The 20,200-nt window shown below is 40.0% G+C and overlaps 1 protein-coding gene and 1 pseudogene across 1 annotated transcript in view; both read left to right on the top strand.

Annotated features, from left to right (window-relative positions):
• The window catches only part of LOC128645006 (protein farnesyltransferase subunit beta-like), a 159,278-nt gene that overhangs the window by 116,890 nt on the left and 22,188 nt on the right, over window positions 1–20,200 (top strand). Inside the window, exons 10-11 of the mRNA XM_053697716.1 lie at window positions 16,530–16,641; window positions 16,732–16,837. Of these exons, the coding sequence (XP_053553691.1) occupies window positions 16,530–16,641; window positions 16,732–16,837 (218 nt within the window). The remainder of the gene's footprint in view (window positions 1–16,529; window positions 16,642–16,731; window positions 16,838–20,200) is intronic.
• On the top strand, window positions 4,615–7,747 carry LOC128665049 (40S ribosomal protein S6-like; annotated as a pseudogene).

Raw genomic sequence — 20,200 nt, 5'->3', positions numbered from 1 at the left:
TGGATAAAATTAAGCGTTCAATCTCCAAGCAGTCAGCTTCAGAGAAACTAGATTTAGGTGGAGGAAGGGCCCCTGAATCAGAAGGTCTTTCCTCAACGGAAGTCTCCAAGGTGGTAGAGATGTCATCTCCACCAGATCTGCATACCAAATCCTGCGAGGCCAGGCTGGTGCTATGAGAATCTCTGAGGCCCTTTCCTGTTTGATTCGAGCAATTACTTGAGGAAGAAGAGCAAACAGAGGAAACAGGTATGCTAGATTAAAGGTCTATCCGTTCCGCCTGGGGGTCCCTGGATCTCGACCCGTATCTCGGGAGCTTGGCATTCTGCCGCGATGCCATGAGATCTAATTCCAGCTGACCCCACTTGAGAATCAGGCTGGAGAACACTTCCGGGTGAAGTTCCCACTCCCCCGGATGAAAGGTCTGCCTGCTCAGAAAATCCGCCTCCCAGTTTTCCACCCCTGGGATGTGGACCGCCAACAGACCGCAAGAATGGGCCTCCGCCCACTGAATTATTTTGGATACCTCTGTCATCGCCAAGGAACTCCTCGTTCCTCCCTGATGATTGATGTAGGCCACTGATGTTATGTTGTTCGACTGGAACCTGATAAACTGTACCGAGGCTAACTGGGGCCAGGCCAGAAGAGCATTGTAGATCTCTCTCAGTTCCAGAATGTTTATAGGTAAAACAGACTCTGACTGAGTCCATATTTCCTGTTCTCCGTTCCATTGTCTCAGCATGTTCAACTGCAGAGCTCTGAGATGGAAGCGAGCAACGGGATGATGTCCATTGTCGCAACTATCAGCCCGATTAACTCCATACACTGAGCCACTGAAGGGCTAGACAAGTATCGATAATCTTTAATTTCCTTACTTCTGTCAGAAAAATCTTCATAGACAGTCTATTATGGTTCCTAAGAAAGTTACCCTTGTGTTTGGAACTAAGGAACTCTTTTCTATATTTACCTTACATCTGTGGGATCTTAGGAAGGAGAACACCAAGTCTGTGTGGGATCTTGCTAGCTGAAAGGATGCAATGCCTTTTGATCGAAGCACTGCCAACAGAGATCCCAGAACCTTTGTGAAGATTCTGGGGGCTGTGGCAAGACCGAAAGGAAGAGCCACAAACTGGAAGTGTTTGTCCAGAAAGGCAAACCTTAAGAACTTGTGATGATCACTGTGAATGGGAACATGTAGATACACGTCCTTAAATCCACTGTTGTCATAAATTGACCCACCTGGATCAATGGAAGAATGAAACAAATTGTTTCCATCTTGAAGGACGTTTCCTGAATTGAAACGGGAACAATCACTGCCAGAGCGGAGAGGTCTCCTACGCAGTGTAAGAACGCCTCTCTCTTTGTCTGGTTTGCAGATAATCTTGAAAGTAGAAATCTGCTTCTGGGAGGAAAAACTTTGAATTCCAGTTTGTATCCCTGAGAAACTATTTCTATTGCCCAGGGATCCTGGACATCCCGAACCCAGGCTTAAACGAAGAAGGAAAGTCTGCCCCCTACCAGATCCGGTCCCGGATCGGGGGCTTGCCCTTCATGCGGTTTTGGAATCGCTAACTGGCTTCTTGGACTGTTTTCCTTTTGTTCCAAGACTGGCTGGGTCTCCATGTAGGCTTAGACTGTTCCTGCTTAGAGGATGAAGAGGAAGAGTTTCCTTTGAAATTTTGAAAGGAAAGAAAATTACTCTGTTGTCCTTTTTGTTTATTCCTCTGATCAGGTCCAAACAAGGTCTTCCCCTTATAAGGAATAGCTAGAAGTTTAGACTTGGATGACACTTCCGCAGACCAAGGTTTTAACCATAAGGCTCTGCGGGCTAGAATAGAGAAACTCGAGATCTTAGCTCCCAATTTGATAACTTGAAGGGAAGTGTCCGAAATAAAGGCATTAGCTAGCTTAAGAGCTTTTCTCCTATCTTGGATCTCATCCAAAGAAGTTTCTGTCCTGAGGGCCTCAGACAGTGCATCAAACCAATATGCCGCCGCACTAGTGACGGTGGCAATGCACACAGCCGGTTGCTACTGCAGACCCTGGTGTACATACATCTTCTTGAGTAACCCCTCTAACTTCTTATTCATAGGATATTTGAAAGCACAACTATCCTCTATGGGAATAGTTCTCTTAGCTAAGGTGGAAACAGCTCCTTCTACCTTAGGAACAGTTTGCCAAGCCTCTTTAACAGAATCGGCTATTGGAAACCTTTTCTTAAAAATAGGAGAGGGAGAGAAAGGAATTGCCCGCTCTCTCCCACTCCTTAGCAATGATTTCAGTAGCTCTTTTAGGAACTGGAAATACATCTGTGTAGGAAGGAACCTCAAAATATCTGTTGCATCAGAAATTGCATCAGAAACCTCGCTTACTGAATGTCTGGCTTTCCTCTTACGTTTGCCCTGCAACATTGGAAAGGCAGACAGAGCATCAGAAATAGTAGGACATGAGAGAAGCTATGTCTTGTAACGAAATCCCAGAAGGGACTATAGCTGAAGTGCAGGGCACTGCTTGTGAGGGCGGTAAAATTTGGGACGCTTGAGGAGAAAGCTGCAGCATATATTGGCCCTCATCATTAGACTCTTGGACAACATCTGCCGTAGATTATTCCTAACGGGACTTCAGCCATAACTACCCTGACATCGCAGGTACTCATCACTAGCCTTCCCCTGAGGGACTCCAGTATTTCCTACTGCAATCCTCTGCCGTGCTCGATACCTGCACCGGATACTGCTGCAGCTGAGTTGACATTGACATGCCTGGTAAGCTAGTTGAGGGGTGCAGCATAAGATACATGATAAACAACACACACAGCCCTGAGGCTATTTGTAGGTACTCTGACACAGCATTGCCAGGGGACTTAACCTGCTCTCCTCATGACACAATTTTTTTCCCCTCCATATTATGACCTTAAGAGTTCTACTAGCATTGGGAACACTATTAAAGAAGCCTCTTAGTGCATAATGCAGTTCAATATTTTTTTTTTTCACAAACACATTCAGAAGTGCTTTTTCTTATTTCTGTCTCACTGCTTTGCTCCTGGTGGTAGCCCCGCCCCTTTGTGTTCCCAGGCTTTTCTCTCATCTATCTGGAGCCTCTGTGACCGATTTAATTTTCAACAGTTGGGGCTTGATTTTTTTTTTAAAATTGGTTTTATTAGAAATCATAATAAAAGAAGGGTAGTTGTACAAAGTGAGGAGTTGCAGCTCCATTTGGATGACAATAGCAATTTATAATACACTAGGTGCCAATACAATTTTTCTGCTTGTTTAACATTGAACATATAAGACGCAGCTTATTGTTTCTATATTTATTGCAACCTTTGTGATTGTCAGACCGTTCACCCCCTCCCCAGAAGGTATTCCTCTTTCTTATATTCTCTCTGTCCCTGAGGAGATTAAACCAATTCTATATTACCAAATATATTATCTAAGAGTCTATCGGTTTTTTAGATGTTTCCCAGGTGGCTAATAATTCGGAGTATATATTCATTTTATCTTGCCTTATGTAGTGCAGTTCTTCTAAGTGTATGGATTCAGAGACTCTCTGAATCCACATTTCCAGATTTGAAGGTTCTTTGGATTTCCAATTCTTGACTATAAGAAATTTGGTACTATTAGACATAATAAAAAATAATTGAATAGACAGAATGTATTTTATTTTAGGAGGTTTGTTTAATAGCCAAACCAGGTGATCCAATGGAAACTGTAGATCTGTTATCATGAAATAGAAAACATTTTACACATTCAAAAATTTTGGAAGGCGTTACACCACCACTATGTGTGCCATGCCACTATTAACATGTCAACATCTCCAAGTATTTTTGGCTTTATTAAAGAGACAATGCATTTTTTGAGGTGTGTAGTACCACCTATGAAGTATTTTTAGATTTATCTCTAGGGTGGAAGATGAGAGAGAAGTTTTCATTGTGGAGCGTATTATAGATGAACTAGTGTGAGGTAATATGATGATGCCTAGGTCTTTTTCCCAACTTTCTATGTATGGAAGGGTATGTCCTGGTAAAGGTGTTATTAGTGTCTTGTTATAATAGGGATAACGTATGTCTGTGGAGGTTCTCTGACACACAGGTTCTCAAAATTAGTGGTCTAGTCATGTTCCTTGATTGAGGGTGTGTTTTTTTTAATAAAATTGTATGTTTGTCTGTAAACAAACCATTTACTGAAATTGGTAAATCTTTGAGTCAGTTTTTCTTGAGATTTCTGTAAAAAAAAACCCTGCTAAAAACAAGCCTATTAATCAGTTAAATATTGTTTTCAGAGCTCCACCAAACATTCCACACATGTTTCAGGTCCCTGATTTGGATCTGACTATATTGCTAAGGAATGGAATAAGCCTGGCGTTACTTTCGCCCTAAGCAATCCATAAGGTTGATGGTGCTTCTTCTTCAAATAGGTCTTTTATTTAGACCGGCTGTTTCTCTCACCTCTGTGGCTGCAGCCAAAATGGTGGCGAATAATTTCTCTGAAGCTCTCTAAGTGCATTAAAGCACTTAAAATGGCTCAAGCATTCATATGCAATGCAGTAATGGATATTAAGATCAATGTAAAAAATGTCTCTCTTTCCGGTGGGGGACTTGAAACTGACTGGTTGGCAACCATGAAGCTTAATATCTCTTTCCCAGCCACTGGCTGCCAGAAACTTATTAAAGTTGATGATGAGCGCAAACTACGTACCTTTTATGAAATGCAACAGCTAAACCCACTTCTCCATCCCGCCCCCGCCCCTGCAGAAATACACATGCTGTGGATCCACTCCAATTTTCAAAAATCATTCAAAATCTCCTCCCTCACACCTCCACTATAACCTGCCCTGATCTCGCTACAGCCCACTATAAAAAAACTCTCTCCTCTGCATTAGACACACTTGCCCCTCCCCAGCTGCGTAAAACACCACACCGTCAGTTACAGCCCTGGCATGCTCAGCAAACACGCTATTTGCAAAAATGCTCCCGTACTGCTGAGCGTGTCTGGAGGAAAACTCACTCTGAACCCGATTTCATACACTATAAGTTTATTCTTCGTTCATACACTTCCGCCCTTCACTTAGCCAAACAAACTTACTTCTCTTCTCTCATATCTACTCTTTCCTCAAACTCTAAATGACTCTTCTCCACCTTTAACTCTCTCCTCTACCTGCTTCACCGCCCCCGCCTGTCTTTAGTGCTCAAGACCTGGCAGACTACTTTTTAAACAAAACACATACTATCCGAAGCAACATCCCAACACCAACCTGCAATACTCCAACAGGCCCAATTACTCCCTCTGCAACTTCCATCCAACCACTGAGAATGAAGTTTCTTCCTTACCATCTTCCTCACGCCTCAATACCTGCCCACTCGACCCTATCCCTTCCCATCTAATTCCCTCCCTATCTTCCACCCTCACTCCTGCTCTTACCCACATCTTCAACCTATCTCTCTCTACCGGCTCATTCCCATCTTCTTTCAAACACGCAAATGTCACTCCCATACTCAAAAAAACCCTCCCTCAACCCTAATTCTCCTGAAAGCTACCGCCCCATATCACTGCTTCCACTAACATCAAAACTCCTTGAAAAATTAGTTTACAATCGCCTAACCCACTTCCTGTCCGCCAACTCCTTGCTTGACCCACTGCAATCCGGATTCCGCCCAAAACACTCAACTGAGACTGCCCTTACCAAGGTCACAAACTATCTTCTGTCTGCTAAAAATATTGGCCACTACTCTATACTCATCTTACTTGACCTCTCAGCTGCCTTTGACACAGTTGACCACCCCCTCCTCCTACAGACCCTTAGCTCTTTTGGCCTCTGTGACACTGCTCTTTCCTGGATTCACTCCTATCTTTCTCACAGGTCTTTTTCTGTGTCATTTGCCGGCGACAACTCCTCTCCTATGCCTCTGTCTGTTGGAGTACCTCAAGGATCTGTTCTGGGTCCTCTACTCTTCTCCATCTATACTTCTTTGCTGGTTAAACTTATCAACAGTTATGGTTTCAAATATCACCTCTATGCTGATGACACCCAGATCTACCTCTCCACCCCTGCTCTCTCTCCCTCTGTCCTCTCTCATGTCAGCAACTGCTTATCTGGTATTTCTTCCTGGATGGCCTCTCACCACCTAAAGTTTAACATGTCCAAGACTGAGCTCCTTCTTATCCCCCCCTCAAGCTCTACGCTTACTTCTGACTTCTCTATCCCTGTTGACGGCATCACCATTTCCCCATCGCCCCAAGTCCGCTGCCTCGGAGTCACACTTGACTCAAACCTATCCTTCATCCCCCATATCCAATCGCTTTCTACATCCTGCCGCAATCATCTACGCAATATTTCTAAAATTCGCCCTTCTCTGAGCGCTGACACCACAAAGCAAATAATCCACTCCCTTGTTATCTCCCGACTTGACTACTGCAACAACCTACTCGCTGGCCTTCCTCTTTCCCACCTCTCCCCCCTTCAATCCATCCTAAATGCCTCTGCCAGGCTGATCCACCTTTCCCGTCGTTCTGTATCTGCTGCACCTCTCTGTGAGTCCCTTCATTGGCTCCCCATTCACAGCAGAATTAAATTCAAAATTCTCACCCTTACATACAAAACTATCACCAACGCCGCTCCCCTCTACCTATCCTCTCTAATACACAAGTATACTCCAGCCCATCCACTAAGATCCAACAACGACCTGCTCCTTGCATCCGCAACTATCACCTCCTCTCATGCTAGACTGCAGGACTTCTGTCGTGCAGCACCTACCCTCTGGAACACTCTCCCTCGTGCTGTCAGGCTTTGCCCTAATCTTTCTTCCTTTAAATGCTCCCTGAAGACTTTTCTGTTCAGGGAAGCTTACCACCCAACTCAATAATAAATTAATTTCACTTACCTAATATTTCCCTCATCTAACTCTGTATTAACATCCTTCTCAATCTTGCAATCCTCACCTCCTGTTTCTCAACCTCCTACCCTTCTAGATTGTAATTTCCCACGGGAATAGGGCCCTCGATCCCTCCTGTATGTGTTTGTAAATTTTGTCCTGTAATCTTACAAGTCTTGTATTGTTTTATTTAAATGAATTGTATCCATGGACAGCGCTGCGGAATATGTTGGCGCTTAATAAATAAAGTATAATAATAATAAAAGCGCATGGCAACTGAAGTCTCATCTGATCCATTAGGTGATGAGTGGAAGGGATATGTTGAGCGCATCAGTGGTGGAAATGACAAGCAAGGTTTCCCCATGAAACAGGGTGTGCTCACTCATGGCCGTGTGCATCTTCTCTTGAGCAAGGGTCACTCCTGCTACCGCCCCAGGAGAACTGGAGAGCGCAAACGCAAATCTGTACGTGGCTGCATTGTGGATGCCAACCTGAGTGTCCTGAACTTGGTTATTGTCAGGAAAGGAGATAAGGACATTCCTGGCCTAACTGACAATACTGTTCCCCACCGTTTGTGTCCAAAAAGGGCCAGCAGAATTTGCAAGCTGTTCAACCTGTCCAAAGAAGACGATGTGCGTCAGTATGTGGTGAGGAAGCCTCTATCAAAGGAGGGAAAGAAACCCAGAACCAAGGCCCCCAAGATCCAGCGTCTGGTAACACCAAGAGTTCTGCAGCACAAACGTAGGCGTATTGCCCTAAAGAAACAGCGCACTCAGAAGGACGAAGGAGGCCAAGGAGAAACGTCTGGAACAGATCGCTAAGAGGCGTAGACTGTCTTCATTGAGAGCATCCACCTCCAAATCAGAATCCAGTCAGAAATAAAGCCTTTTGGTGTAAAAAAAAAATATAATACATTTTGTTGTAATCCACAAGTGCCTCTTGGATGTATATATAAATAAGCAGCATACTATTGTTGTCATACCTTTGGGAAAAAAAATAAAAAAAATATGTCTCTAGCTATGCTGGCGAATAGATCCTTATGGTTAAATCTTGGTCAGCAGACACTAAAAATAGACTGACTCTTTCCTTCCAAGGGAAAATTCTTTTCAGTTCAATAGACCTCAAGGATGCATACCTGCACTATCCCATCTACAGAGATCACCATCAATTAAAGGGACAGTCAAGTCCCAAAAAAACTTTCATGTTTTAAATAGGTCATGCAATTTTAAACAACTTCCCAAATTACTTTTATCACCAATTTTGCTTTGTTCTCTTGGTATTCTTAGTTGAAAGCTAAAACTAGGAGGTTCATATGCTAATTTCTTAGACCTTGAAGACTGCCTCTAATCTGAATACATTTTGACCACTAGATGGCATTAGTTCACATGTTTCATATAGATAACATTGAGCTCATGCACGTAAAGTGATCTAGGACTGAGCACTGATTGGCTAAACCGCATGTCTGTCAAAATAACTGAAATAAGGGGGCAGTCAGCAGAAGCTTAGATACAAGATAATTACAGAGGTAAAACGTGTATTATAACTGTGTTGGTTATGCAAAACTGGGGAATGGGTAATAAAGGGATTATCTTTCTTTCATGTAATTAGCAAGAGTCCATGAGCTAGTGACGTATGGGATATACATTCCTACCAGGAGGGGCAAAGTTTCCCAAACCTCAAAATGCCTATAAATACACCCCTCACCACACCCACAAATCAGTTTTACAAACTTTGCCTCCCGTGGAGGTGGTGAAGTAAGTTTGTGCTAGATTCTACGTCGATATGCGCTTCTCAGCAGGCTGGAGCCCGGTTTTCCTCTCAGTGTGCAGTGAATGTCAGAGGGATGTGAAGAGAGTATTGCCTATTTGAATTCAATGGTCTCCTTCTACGGGATCTATTTCATAGGTTCTCTGTTATCGGTCGTAGAGATTCATCTCTTACCTCCCTTTTCAGATCGACGATATACTCTTATATACCATTACCTCTACTGATTCTCGTTTCAGTACTGGTTTGGATTTCTACTACATGTAGATGAGTGTCCTGGGGTAAGTAAGTCTTATTTTTTGTGACACTCTAAGCTATGGTTGGGCACTTTTATATAAAGTTCTAAATATATGTGTTTAAACATTTATTTGCCTTGATTCAGGATGATCAATATTCCTTATTTCAGACAGTCAGTTTCATTATTTGGGATAATGCATATGAATAAAACATTTTTTTCTTACCTTAAAATTGACTTTTTTTCCCTGTGGGCTGTTAGGCTCGCGGGGGCTGAAAATGCTTCATTTTATTGCGTCATTCTTGGCGCTGACTTTTTTGGCGCAAAAAAATTCTGTCATTTCCGGCGTCATACTTGTCGCCGGAAGTTGTTCGTGTTTGCTTCATTTTTTTGATGTTTTGCGCCAAAAATGTCGGTGTCACCGGATGTGGGCGTCATTTTTGTCTCCACCTTTTTTTCACATTATTCAAGTCTCATTTTTCATTTGCTTCTGGTTGCTAGAGGCTTGTTCATTGGCATTTTTTCCCATTCCTGAAACTGTCTTTTAAGGAATTTGATAGATTTTGCTTTATATGTTGTTTTTTCTCTTACATATTGCAAGATGTCTCAGATTGACCCTGGATCAGAAGCTACTTCTGGAAAAACGCTGCCTGATGCTGGTTCTACCAAAGTTAAGTGTATTTGCTGTAAACTTGTGGTAACTGTTCCTCCGGCTGTAGTTTGTGATGAATGTCATGATAAGCTTGCTAATGCAGATAGTATTTCCATTAGTAATATTCCATTACCTGTTGCTGTTCCATCAACATCTAATACTCAGGATGTTCCTGTTAACATAAGAGATTTTGTTTCTAAATCTATTAGGAAGGCTATGTCTGTTATTCCTCCTTCCAGTAAATGTAAAAGGTCTTTTAAAACTTCACATTTTTCAGATGAATTTTTAAATGAACATCATCATTCTGATTTGTCTGTTTCTGATGATGATTTTTCTGGTTCAGAGGATTCTGTCTCAGATATTGACACTGATAAATCTTCATATTTATTTAAAATGGAATTTATTCGTTCTTTACTTAAAGAAGTTTTAATCGCATTAGAAATGGAGGATTCTAGTCCTCTTGATACTAAATCTACTAAGCGTTTAAATTCGGTTTTTAAACCTCCTTTAGTTATTCCGGAAGTTTTTCCTGTCCCTGATGCTATTTCTGAAGTAATTTCTAGGGAATGGAATAATCTGGGTAATTCATTGACTCCTTCTAAAAGGTTTAAGAAATTGTATCCTGTGCCATCTGACAGATTAGAGTTTTGGGACAAAATCCCTAAAGTTGAAGGGGCTATCTCTACTCTCGCTAAACGTACTACTATTCCTACGGCAGATAGTACTTCCTTTAAGGATCCTTTAGATAGGAAAATTGAATCCTTTCTAAGGAAAGCTTATTTATGTTCAGGTAATCTCCTTAGGCCTGCTATTTCTTTGGCTGATGTTGCGGCAGCTTCCACTTTTTGGTTGGAGGCTTTGGCACAACAAGTGTCAGATCATAATACTCATAGCATTGTTAAACTTCTTCAACATGCTAATAACTTTATTTGTGATGCCATCTTTGATATCATTAGAGTTGATGTCAGGTATATGTCTTTAGCTATTTTAGCTAGAAGAGCTTTATGGCTTAAAACTTGGAATGCAGATATGTCTTCTAAGTCAACTTTGCTTTCCCTTTCTTTCCAAGGTAATAAATTGTTTGGTTCCCAGTTGGATTCTATTATTTCAACTGTTACTGGGGGGAAAGGAACTTTTTTACCTCAAGATAAAAAATCTAAAGGTAAATATAGGGCTGCTAATCGTTTTCGTTCCTTTCGTCAGATTAAGGAACAGAAGCCTGATCCTTCCCCTAAAGGAACGGTTTCTGTTTGGAAACCATCTCCCGCCTGGAATAAATCCAAGCCTTTCAGAAAGCCAAAGCCAGCTCCCAAGTCCACATGAAGGTGCGGCCCTCATTCCAGCACAGCTGGTAGGGGGCAGATTACGATTTTTCAAAGAAATTTGGATCAATTCGATTCACAGTCTTTGGATTCAGAACATTGTTTCACAAGGGTACAGAATAGGTTTCAAGGTAAGGCCTCCTGCAAGAAGATTTTTTCTTTCTCGCATCCCAATAAATCCAGTGAAGGCTCAAGCATTTCTGAAATGTGTTTCAGATCTAGAGTTGGCTGGAGTAATTGTGCCAGTTCCAGTTTTGGAACAGGGTCTGGGGTTTTACTCCAATCTATTCATTGTACCAAAGAAGGAGAATTCCTTCAGACCAGTTCTGGATTTAAAAATATTGAATCGTTATGTAAGGATACCAACATTCAAAATGGTAACTATAAGGACTATTCTGCCTTTTGTTCAACAAGGGCATTATATGTCCACAATAGATTTACAGGATGCATATCTGCATATTCCGATTCATCCAGATCACCATCAGTTTCTGAGATTCTCTTTTCTAGACAAGCATTACCAGTTTGTGGCTCTGCCGTTCCGCCTAGCAACTGCTCCAAGGATTTTTTCAAAGGTTCTCGGTGCCCTTCTATCTGTAATCAGAGAACAGGGTATTGTGGTATTTCCTTATTTGGACGATATCTTGGTACTTGCTCAGTCTTCACATTTAGCAGAATTTCATACGAATCGACTTCGTTTCTTCAAGAACATGGTTGGAGGATCAATTTACCAAAGAGTTAATTGATTCCTCAGACAAGGGTAACCTTTTTAGGTTTCCAAATAGATTCAGTGTCCATGACTTTGTCTCTGACAGACAAGAGACGTCTGAAATTGGTTTCAGCTTGTCGAAACCTTCAATCTCAATCATTCCCTTCGGTAGCCTTATGCATGGAAATTCTAGGTCTTATGACTGCTGCATCGGACGCGATCCCCTTTGCTCGTTTTCACATGCGACCTCTTCAGCTTTGTATGCTGAACCAATGGTGCAGGGATTACACAAAGATATCACAGTTAATATCTTTAAATCCGATTGTGCGACACTCTCTGACGTGGTGGACAGATCACCATTGTTTAGTTCAAGGGGCTTCTTTTGTTCTTCCAACCTGGACTGTGATCTCAACAGATGCGAGTCTGACAGGTTGGGGAGCCGTATGGGGGTCTCTGACAGCGCAGGGGGTTTGGGAATCTCAGGAGGCGAGATTACCAATCAACATTTTGGAACTCCGTGCGATTTTCAGAGCTCTTCAGTCGTGGCCTCTTCTGAAGAGAGAATCGTTCATTTGTTTTCAGACGGACAATGTCACAACCGTGGCATATGTCAATCATCAAGGGGGGACTCACAGTCCTCTGGCTATGAAAGAAATATCTCGGATACTTGCATGGGCGGAATCCAGCTCCTGTCTAATTTCTGCGGTTCACATCCCAGGTATAGACAATTGGGAAGCGGATTATCTCAGTCGCCAGACGTTACATCCGGGCGAATGGTCTCTTCACCCAGAGGTATTTCTTCACATTGTTCAAATCTGGGGACTTCCAGAAATAGATTTGATGGCCTCTCATCTAAACAAGAAACTTCCCAGGTATCTGTCCAGATCCAGGGATCCTCAGGCGGAGGCAGTGGATGCATTGTCACTTCCTTGGAAGTATCATCCTGCTTATATCTTTCCGCCTCTAGTTCTTCTTCCAAGAGTGATCTCCAAGATTCTAAAAGAGCGTTCGTTTGTTCTGCTGGTGGCTCCAGCATGGCCTCACAGGTTTTGGTATGCGGATCTTGTTCGGATGGCTACTTGCCAACCTTGGACTCTTCCGTTAAGACCAGACCTATCTCAAGGTCCTTTTTTCCATCAGGATCTCAAATCATTAAATTTGAAGGTATGGAGATTGAACGCTTGATTCTCAGTCATAGAGGTTTCTCTGACTCCGTAATTAATACTATGTTACAGGCTCGTAAATCTGTGTCTAGGAAGATATATTATCGAGTCTGGAAGACTTACATTTCTTGGTGTTCTTCTCATCAATTTTCCTGGCATTCTTTTAGAATTCCTAGAATTTTACAGTTTCTTCAGGATGGTCTGGATAAAGGTTTGTCTGCAAGTTCCTTGAAAGGACAAATTTCTGCTCTTTCTGTGCTGTTTCACAGAAAGATTGCTAATCTTCCTGATATTCATTGCTTTGTACAGGCTTTGGTTCGTATAAAACCTGTCATTAAGTCAATCTCTCCTCCTTGGAGTTTGAATTTGGTTCTGCGGGCTTTACAAGCTCCTCCGTTTGAACCTATGCATTCTCTGGATATTAAATTACTTTCTTGGAAAGTGTTGTTCCTTTTGGCCATCTCTTCTGCTAGAAGAGTTTCTTAGTTATCTGCTCTTTCTTGTGAATCTCCTTTTCTGATTTTTCATCAGGATAAGGCGTTGTTGCGGACTTCATTTAAATTTTTACCTAAAGTTGTGAATTCTAACAACATTAATAGAGAAATTGTGATTCCTTCATTGTGTCCTAATCCTAAGAATTCTAAGGAAAGATCGTTACATTCTTTGGATGTAGTTAGAGCTTTTGAAATATTATGTTGAAGCTACTAAAGATTTCCGAAAGACTTCTAGTCTATTTGTTATCTTTTCCGGTTCCAGAAAAGGTCAGAAGGCCTCTGCCATTTCTTTGGCGTCTTGGTTAAAGTCTTTGATTCATCATGCTTATATTGAGTCGGGTAAGACTCCGCCTCAAAGGATTACAGCTCATTCTACTAGGTCAGTTTCTACTTCCTGGGCGTTTAGGAATGAAGCTTCGGTTGATCAGATTTGCAAAGCAGCAACTTGGTCTTCTTTGCATACTTTTACTAAATTCTACCATTTTGATGTGTTTTCTTCTTCTGAAGCAGTTTTTGGTAGAAAAGTACTTCAGGCAGCTGTTTCAGTTTGATTCTTCTGCTTATAATTTCAGTTTTTTTTCATTATAATATTTAAATTTTATTTTGGGGTGTGGATTATTTTTCAGCGGAATTGGCTGTCTTTATTTTATCCCTCCCTCTCTAGTGACTCTTGCGTGGAAGTTCCACATCTTGGGTATTTATTATCCCATACGTCACTAGCTCATGGACTCTTGCTAATTACATGAAAGAAAACATAATTTATGTAAGAACTTACCTGATAAATTCATTTCTTTCATATTAGCAAGAGTCCATGAGGCCCACCCTTTTTTGTGGTGGTTATGATTTTTTTGTATAAAGCACAATTATTCCAATTCCTTATTTTTTATGCTTTCGCACTTTTTTCTTATCACCCCACTTCTTGGCTATTCGTTAAACTGATTTGTGGGTGTGGTGAGGGGTGTATTTATAGGCATTTTGAGGTTTGGGAAACTTTGCCCCTCCTGGTAGGAATGTATATCCCATACGTCACTAGCTCATGGACTCTTGCTAATATGAAAGAAATGAATTTATCAGTTAAGTTCTTACATAAATTATGTTTTCTTTTTAAACAACAAAAATTCTAGTGTTGACTGTCCCTTTAAGGATGTTTGCTTATATGGAAAATCACTATTAGTTTGTCGCTCTTCCATTTGGTCTGGCTACAAATTCACACATCTTTACAGAGATGCTAGGTGCCTTGTTAGCAGTGATCAGAGCTCGGGATTTTAATTGCACCGTTGCTGGACGACAAACTGGTGCAAGCTCCTTCTGTCATTAGCGATCACTTGCAAGCTTCTTATATAGGTTTCAGAAAAATAATTACAGACAATCACAGGTAGAATATAAGAGAAATTAAACCTCAGTTTATATTTTAGGGTTCCCCCATTAGACTAATAACCACTCCTAGAAAGTAAACTAGATAATAACAGTAGTATTAAAAATACTATAGATTGCTAGGTTAATTATTTAACTTGTAAAACCAGCCGGTATGCGAATTGTGCTACCTGATATTGGATATTATTTAAGATGGCTTTTTGACAATACAAAGTATTAATTTTACATAGACTATATTTACTATCTTAATATCTAGCAATCTGTGCTATCATTGATAATCAGAATATCGCTTGACCTGTCAACACACGGCATACCCTTGCTCTGTAATATATTGCTGATAAAAATAGCAGTGGTGTATAACTTATAAAGCTAACTGGTATGCAAATGGTGCTACCAGAGACATAGTGATATTTTTATACCGCTATTTTACTTTTTTAGCATAATTTTGATTTAAGGTTAAGATCATATTTTCTACCACCATAAAAATGGTGACAGCACCAGTATAGTTTTGATATCCACTAACGGTATGTACTTCGTTAATTAATTCAGTCGGGCAATTTTGACCGATTACAAATAAAGATTTACCTTATACCGTTTAGTGGTTTATATATTAACGCAGCACAGTCAAGGAGCTGTGTGGGTAGTACTGAATTCCAGAGTATCATTTTCATATACCAGGTGATTCTTAACATATCCCTAACTTATGAGAACAAGGCAATGTCTTTTTACAATTATTACTGATAGATGATATCACGCATAGCTGCTGATCCTCTCTAAAGGATACAAATTGTACTAATAAAGCAACATATTTGCACAATAATTGTAAGGGATAATATAAGTACCTTCTAGATATACAAAAGGAATTACTTCAATACACCAATGAGTATTTGACCACTTTCTGACCACTAGAATTTATTCAAAATAAGCTATTGTTTGCATGTACCATTGTTGTGTTTTTAACTTGTCTTTGTGTGTGGGCAGCTACCAGGACATTCACTTGGTTAAAGGGACACTGAATTAAAAAAAATTCTTTCGTGATTCAGATAGAGCATGACATTTTAAGCAACTTTCTAATTTACTCCAATTATCACATTTTCTTCATTCTCTTGGTATCTTTATTTGAAATGTAAGTTTAGATGCCGGCCCATTTTTCGTGAACAACCTGGGTTGTTCTCGCTGATTGGTGGATAAATTCATCCACCAATAAAAAAGTGCTGTCCAGTGTTCTAAACCAAAAAACTTAGATGCCTTCTTTTTCAAATAAAGATAGCAAGAGAACGAAGAAAAATTGATAATGGGAATAAATTAGAAAGTTGCTTAAAATTGCATGCTCTATCTGAATCATGAAAGATCATTTTTTCTAAAATTTAATTTTTTGTGTTCAGAGGCATTACTTTTCCTGTCATCCCAATCTTGGGATGAGTAGTTCTAATAAAGTTTTATTTTTTTTAGTCTGTTACATCCAGGAAATAGTAACTGTTCAGAAAATTTGGAGAAATAATTGAAGTTTAAGGTTAATGTGGTTGTGTTAACTTCTTTTCTCTTGGTAAATCAACAGGGTGCCCATAGCTTTCTATATAGATGTATGTAGAAAAAGATTAAATACCTTTCTAAATAATTTCAAAATGCTAATGATAGAACAGTCGTGCCATATGACTTGCCAAGGTTCTTTGTGTAACCTGCACTGATAAAATAAAAGCATGTGCATTTGTACAAAATGTAGTTGATATAAGTAGTGTATATTCAATGAAATTGAACACATTTCCTACGTATATATATTTATTTTTTTTAACTAAAATTCTTAATTTTATTTTGAGCTGTTACCTTAAGCAGGTTTTTCTTTTGGCCAATCCTGTCATTCATGACCTGCCCCCGCTTAAGGAATGGTTGAGTTACCATGATCGTCAGCAATCTGTTCTTGTGGTTCCTTATTTTTATTTATTTTTTTATTTAGGAGATTCTGCTCTCAGCCTCACTCAGTGGATGTTTGACCAGCAAGCCTTGCAAGAATATATTCTTTTGTGCTGCCAGTGTCCAACTGGAGGCCTGCTGGATAAACCTGGCAAGTGAGTATTCATACTATGTAACCGTTACATTACATCAAAAGAATTATCCCAATGTAATCTCTGATAATGTCCCTTTTTTATTTATTAAAGATCAAGAGATTTTTATCATACCTGCTACTGTCTGAGTGGGTTGTCCATAGCACAACACTTTGGCAGTGGGCATGAAATTATATTAGGTGTACCAGCGAACCGTTTGGTAAGACAATTTTTTTTTTATATTAAACTTTGTATCATTTTTGTGTAGAATGTCTCCTCATATTCTGTATGTCTGACAATAGTTACAATAATTTCTACAATTACATAATACTGTTACACAGAACATGGAGTAGAGTAACTATCTGTGATAAACAGCTTGTAGGTTGGTAAACTTAATGGGAAACGGTTAAGGACCAAAGGTGAAAAACCCCAGAGAATTACACTATATGGACAAAAGTATGTGGGCACCCCCTACTAATTATTGAGTTTAGTTGTTTCAGCCACACCCATTTCTTTAATGTGCCACCTTTTGCTACAAGTCAGTTTGTGGAATTTTTGCCCTGTAAGCACTATTGTGAAGTGGAAGCTTCTGGGAGCAATAACAGCCCAGCCATGAGTACTGAAACCAGGAGCGTGGAAATATAAATCCCTATTTGTAAACCATTTGTTGCATCACTTAAAGGGACAGTTTACTCAAAAAATTTCTGACCTTTAATTTGTTCCCAATGATCCACTTTACCTGCTGGAGTGTATTAAATTGTTTACAAGTAGCTCCTTTACCCTTATATTGGCATTTGAAATGGTTAATTTAGCATGTGGTATCCCCACCTATTCTGAAAGTTTGTGGCCGCGCGTACCAGCTATAGATAAGCTTTGTAAACACAGCCAGCAGAAGAAATTACACTCCTAGTGTGATAAAGCAGAGATAAGGTAATAAAATGTTGATTTTCCATTGTTCTCTCAAAGTATTGGTGATTGTTTTAAGGACAGGTATAAGATAAAGAAGCAGGTATATTTGCACAATGTGATACAGTAATGAGATCTGATTATACCTACAAGCTCAACCTATTTTATTAGGCTGTGGCTTCAAAACACAAAATCAGAGCTTTAATATACAGAAATAAACCTTAAAAAGCTTATTTTCATACATTTTTTACTCTGCAGTTGGTAAAAAAAGCAATTGTAAACACATTAAGGGAAAAACTATTTTACAGTATACTGTCCCTTTAATACAGTGTATCAAACTACCTCGGGAAGTAGCACAGTGCTACAACTGTGCAGCGGGAGCTTTATGAAATTGGTTTTATATCAACCTGTGCAATACCAAGAGTCAGCTGGAGTGGTGTAAAGCATTGTTTCTCAGCTGTGGTCCTCAAGTACCCCCACCCGGCCAGGTTTTCATTATAGCGCTAAACCAGTGCACAGGTGAAATAATGAGCTGATGGGTGAAAGCTGGTTAGTAACCATGGTGTAGCTGATTACTTCACATGTGCACTGGTGCAGCTATAATAAAAACCTGGCCTCTTGTGAGTACTTGAGAACTGCGGTAAAGAAATGCTGGTGTAAAGCACGTTACCACTGTACGCTGGAGTGAGGCATCATACTTCATTATCTGTGAGATGAACATTACCCACCAGAAGGCATAGTGCTTACTGTAAAGTTTGGTGGATGAGGGATAATATTCTGGGATTATTTTTCAGGGTTTGGGTTATGCTCCTTAGTTCCAGTAAAGGCTCATCTTAATGCTTTAGGATACAAAAACATTTTAGACAATTAGGGACATTAAACGTTGTGGCAAAATTTTTGGGAAGGCCATTTCCTGTTCTAGCATGACTGTGCCCCTGTGCAGAAAGCGAGGTCCACAAAGACATTGTTTGAGGAATTTTGTGTGAAGGTACTTGAGCGGCCTGCATAGAGCCCTGACTTGATCACCTCTGGGATTAATTGGAATGCTGATTGTGTACCAGACCTTCTCATCCAACATCAGTGGCTGACCTAAATGAGATGCATTTTTTTTCTTTCATGTAATTAGCAAGAGTCCATGAGCTAGTGACATATGGGATATGCATTCCTACCAGGAGGGGCAAAGTTTCCCAAACCTCAAATGCCCATAAATACACCCCTCACCACACCCACAATTCAGTTTTACAAACTTTGCCTCCGATGGAGGTGGTGAAGTAAGTTTGTGCTAGATTCTACGTTGATATGCGCTCCGCAGCAGGTTGGAGCCCGGTTTTCCTCTCAGCGTGCAGTGAATGTCAGAGGGATGTGAGGAGAGTATTGCCTGTTTGAATTCAATGATCTCCTTCTACGGGGTCTATTTCATAGGTTCTCTGTTATCGGTCGTAGAGATTCATCTCTTACCTCCCTTTTCAGATCGACGATATACTCTTATATATACCATTTCCTCTACTGATTCTCGTTTCAGTACTGGTTTGGCTTTCTACTACATGTAGATGAGTGTCCTGGGGTAAGTAAATCTTATTTTCTGTGACACTCTAAGCTATGGTTGGGCACTTTTATATAAAGTTCTAAATATATGTGTTAAAACATTCATTTGCCTTGACTCAGGATGTTCAACGTTCCTTATTTCAGACAGTCAGTTTCATATTTGGGATAATGCATATGAATTAATCATTTTTTTCTTACCTTAAAATTTGACTTTTTCCCTGTGGGCTATTAGGCTCGCGGGGGCTGAAAATGCTTCATTTTATTGCGTCATTCTTGGCGCGGACTTTTTTGGCGCAAATTTTTTTTTCTGTTTCTGGCGTCATACGTGTCGCCGGAAGTTGCGTCATTTTTTTGACGTTTTTTTGCGCCAAAAGTGTCGGCGTTCCGGATGTGGCGTCATTATTGTCTCCACATTATTTAAGTCTCATTAATTATTGCTTCTGGTTGCTAGAAGCTTGTTCACTAGCATTTTTTCCCATTCCTGAAACTGTCATTTAAGGAATTTGATCAATTTTGCTTTATATGTTTTTTTTTCTATTACATATTGCAAGATGTCTGCGAGTAACCCTGAGTCAGAAGCCACTTCTGGAAAAATGCTTAAAGGGACACTGTAACCAAAAATTTTCTTTTGTGATTCAGATTGAGCATGAAATTTTAAGCAACTTTCTAATTTACTCCTATTATCAAATTTTCTTCATTCTCTTGGTATCTTTATTTGAAATGCAAGAATGTAAGTTTAGATGCCGGCCCATTTTTGGTGAACAACCTGGGTTGTCCTTGCTGATTGGTGGATAAATTAATCCACCAATAAAAAATTTCTGTCCAGAGTACTGAAACAAAAAAAAAAGCTTAGATGCCTTCTTTTTCCAAATAATGATAGCAAGAGAACGAAGAAAAATTGATAATAGGAGTAAATTAGAAAGTTGCTTAAAATTGCATGCTCAATCTGAATCACGAAAGAAATTTTTTGGGTACAGTGTCCCTTTAACTGAGTTTCAGTTCTACCAAAGCTAAGTTCATTTATTTTAAATGTTATAAATGTTTTTATCTTTAGCTATGGTTTGTAATAAGTTATTATGATATACTTTTACATGCAGATTCCATTAGTATTTATGCTTTATACATTTCCATT

Source organism: Bombina bombina, chromosome 1, assembly GCF_027579735.1.
Source record: "Bombina bombina isolate aBomBom1 chromosome 1, aBomBom1.pri, whole genome shotgun sequence".
Classification (NCBI taxonomy): Eukaryota; Metazoa; Chordata; class Amphibia; order Anura; family Bombinatoridae; genus Bombina; species Bombina bombina.
The sequence above is the reverse complement of the archived record's forward strand: the minus strand, read 5'-3'. Positions and strand labels throughout refer to the sequence as shown.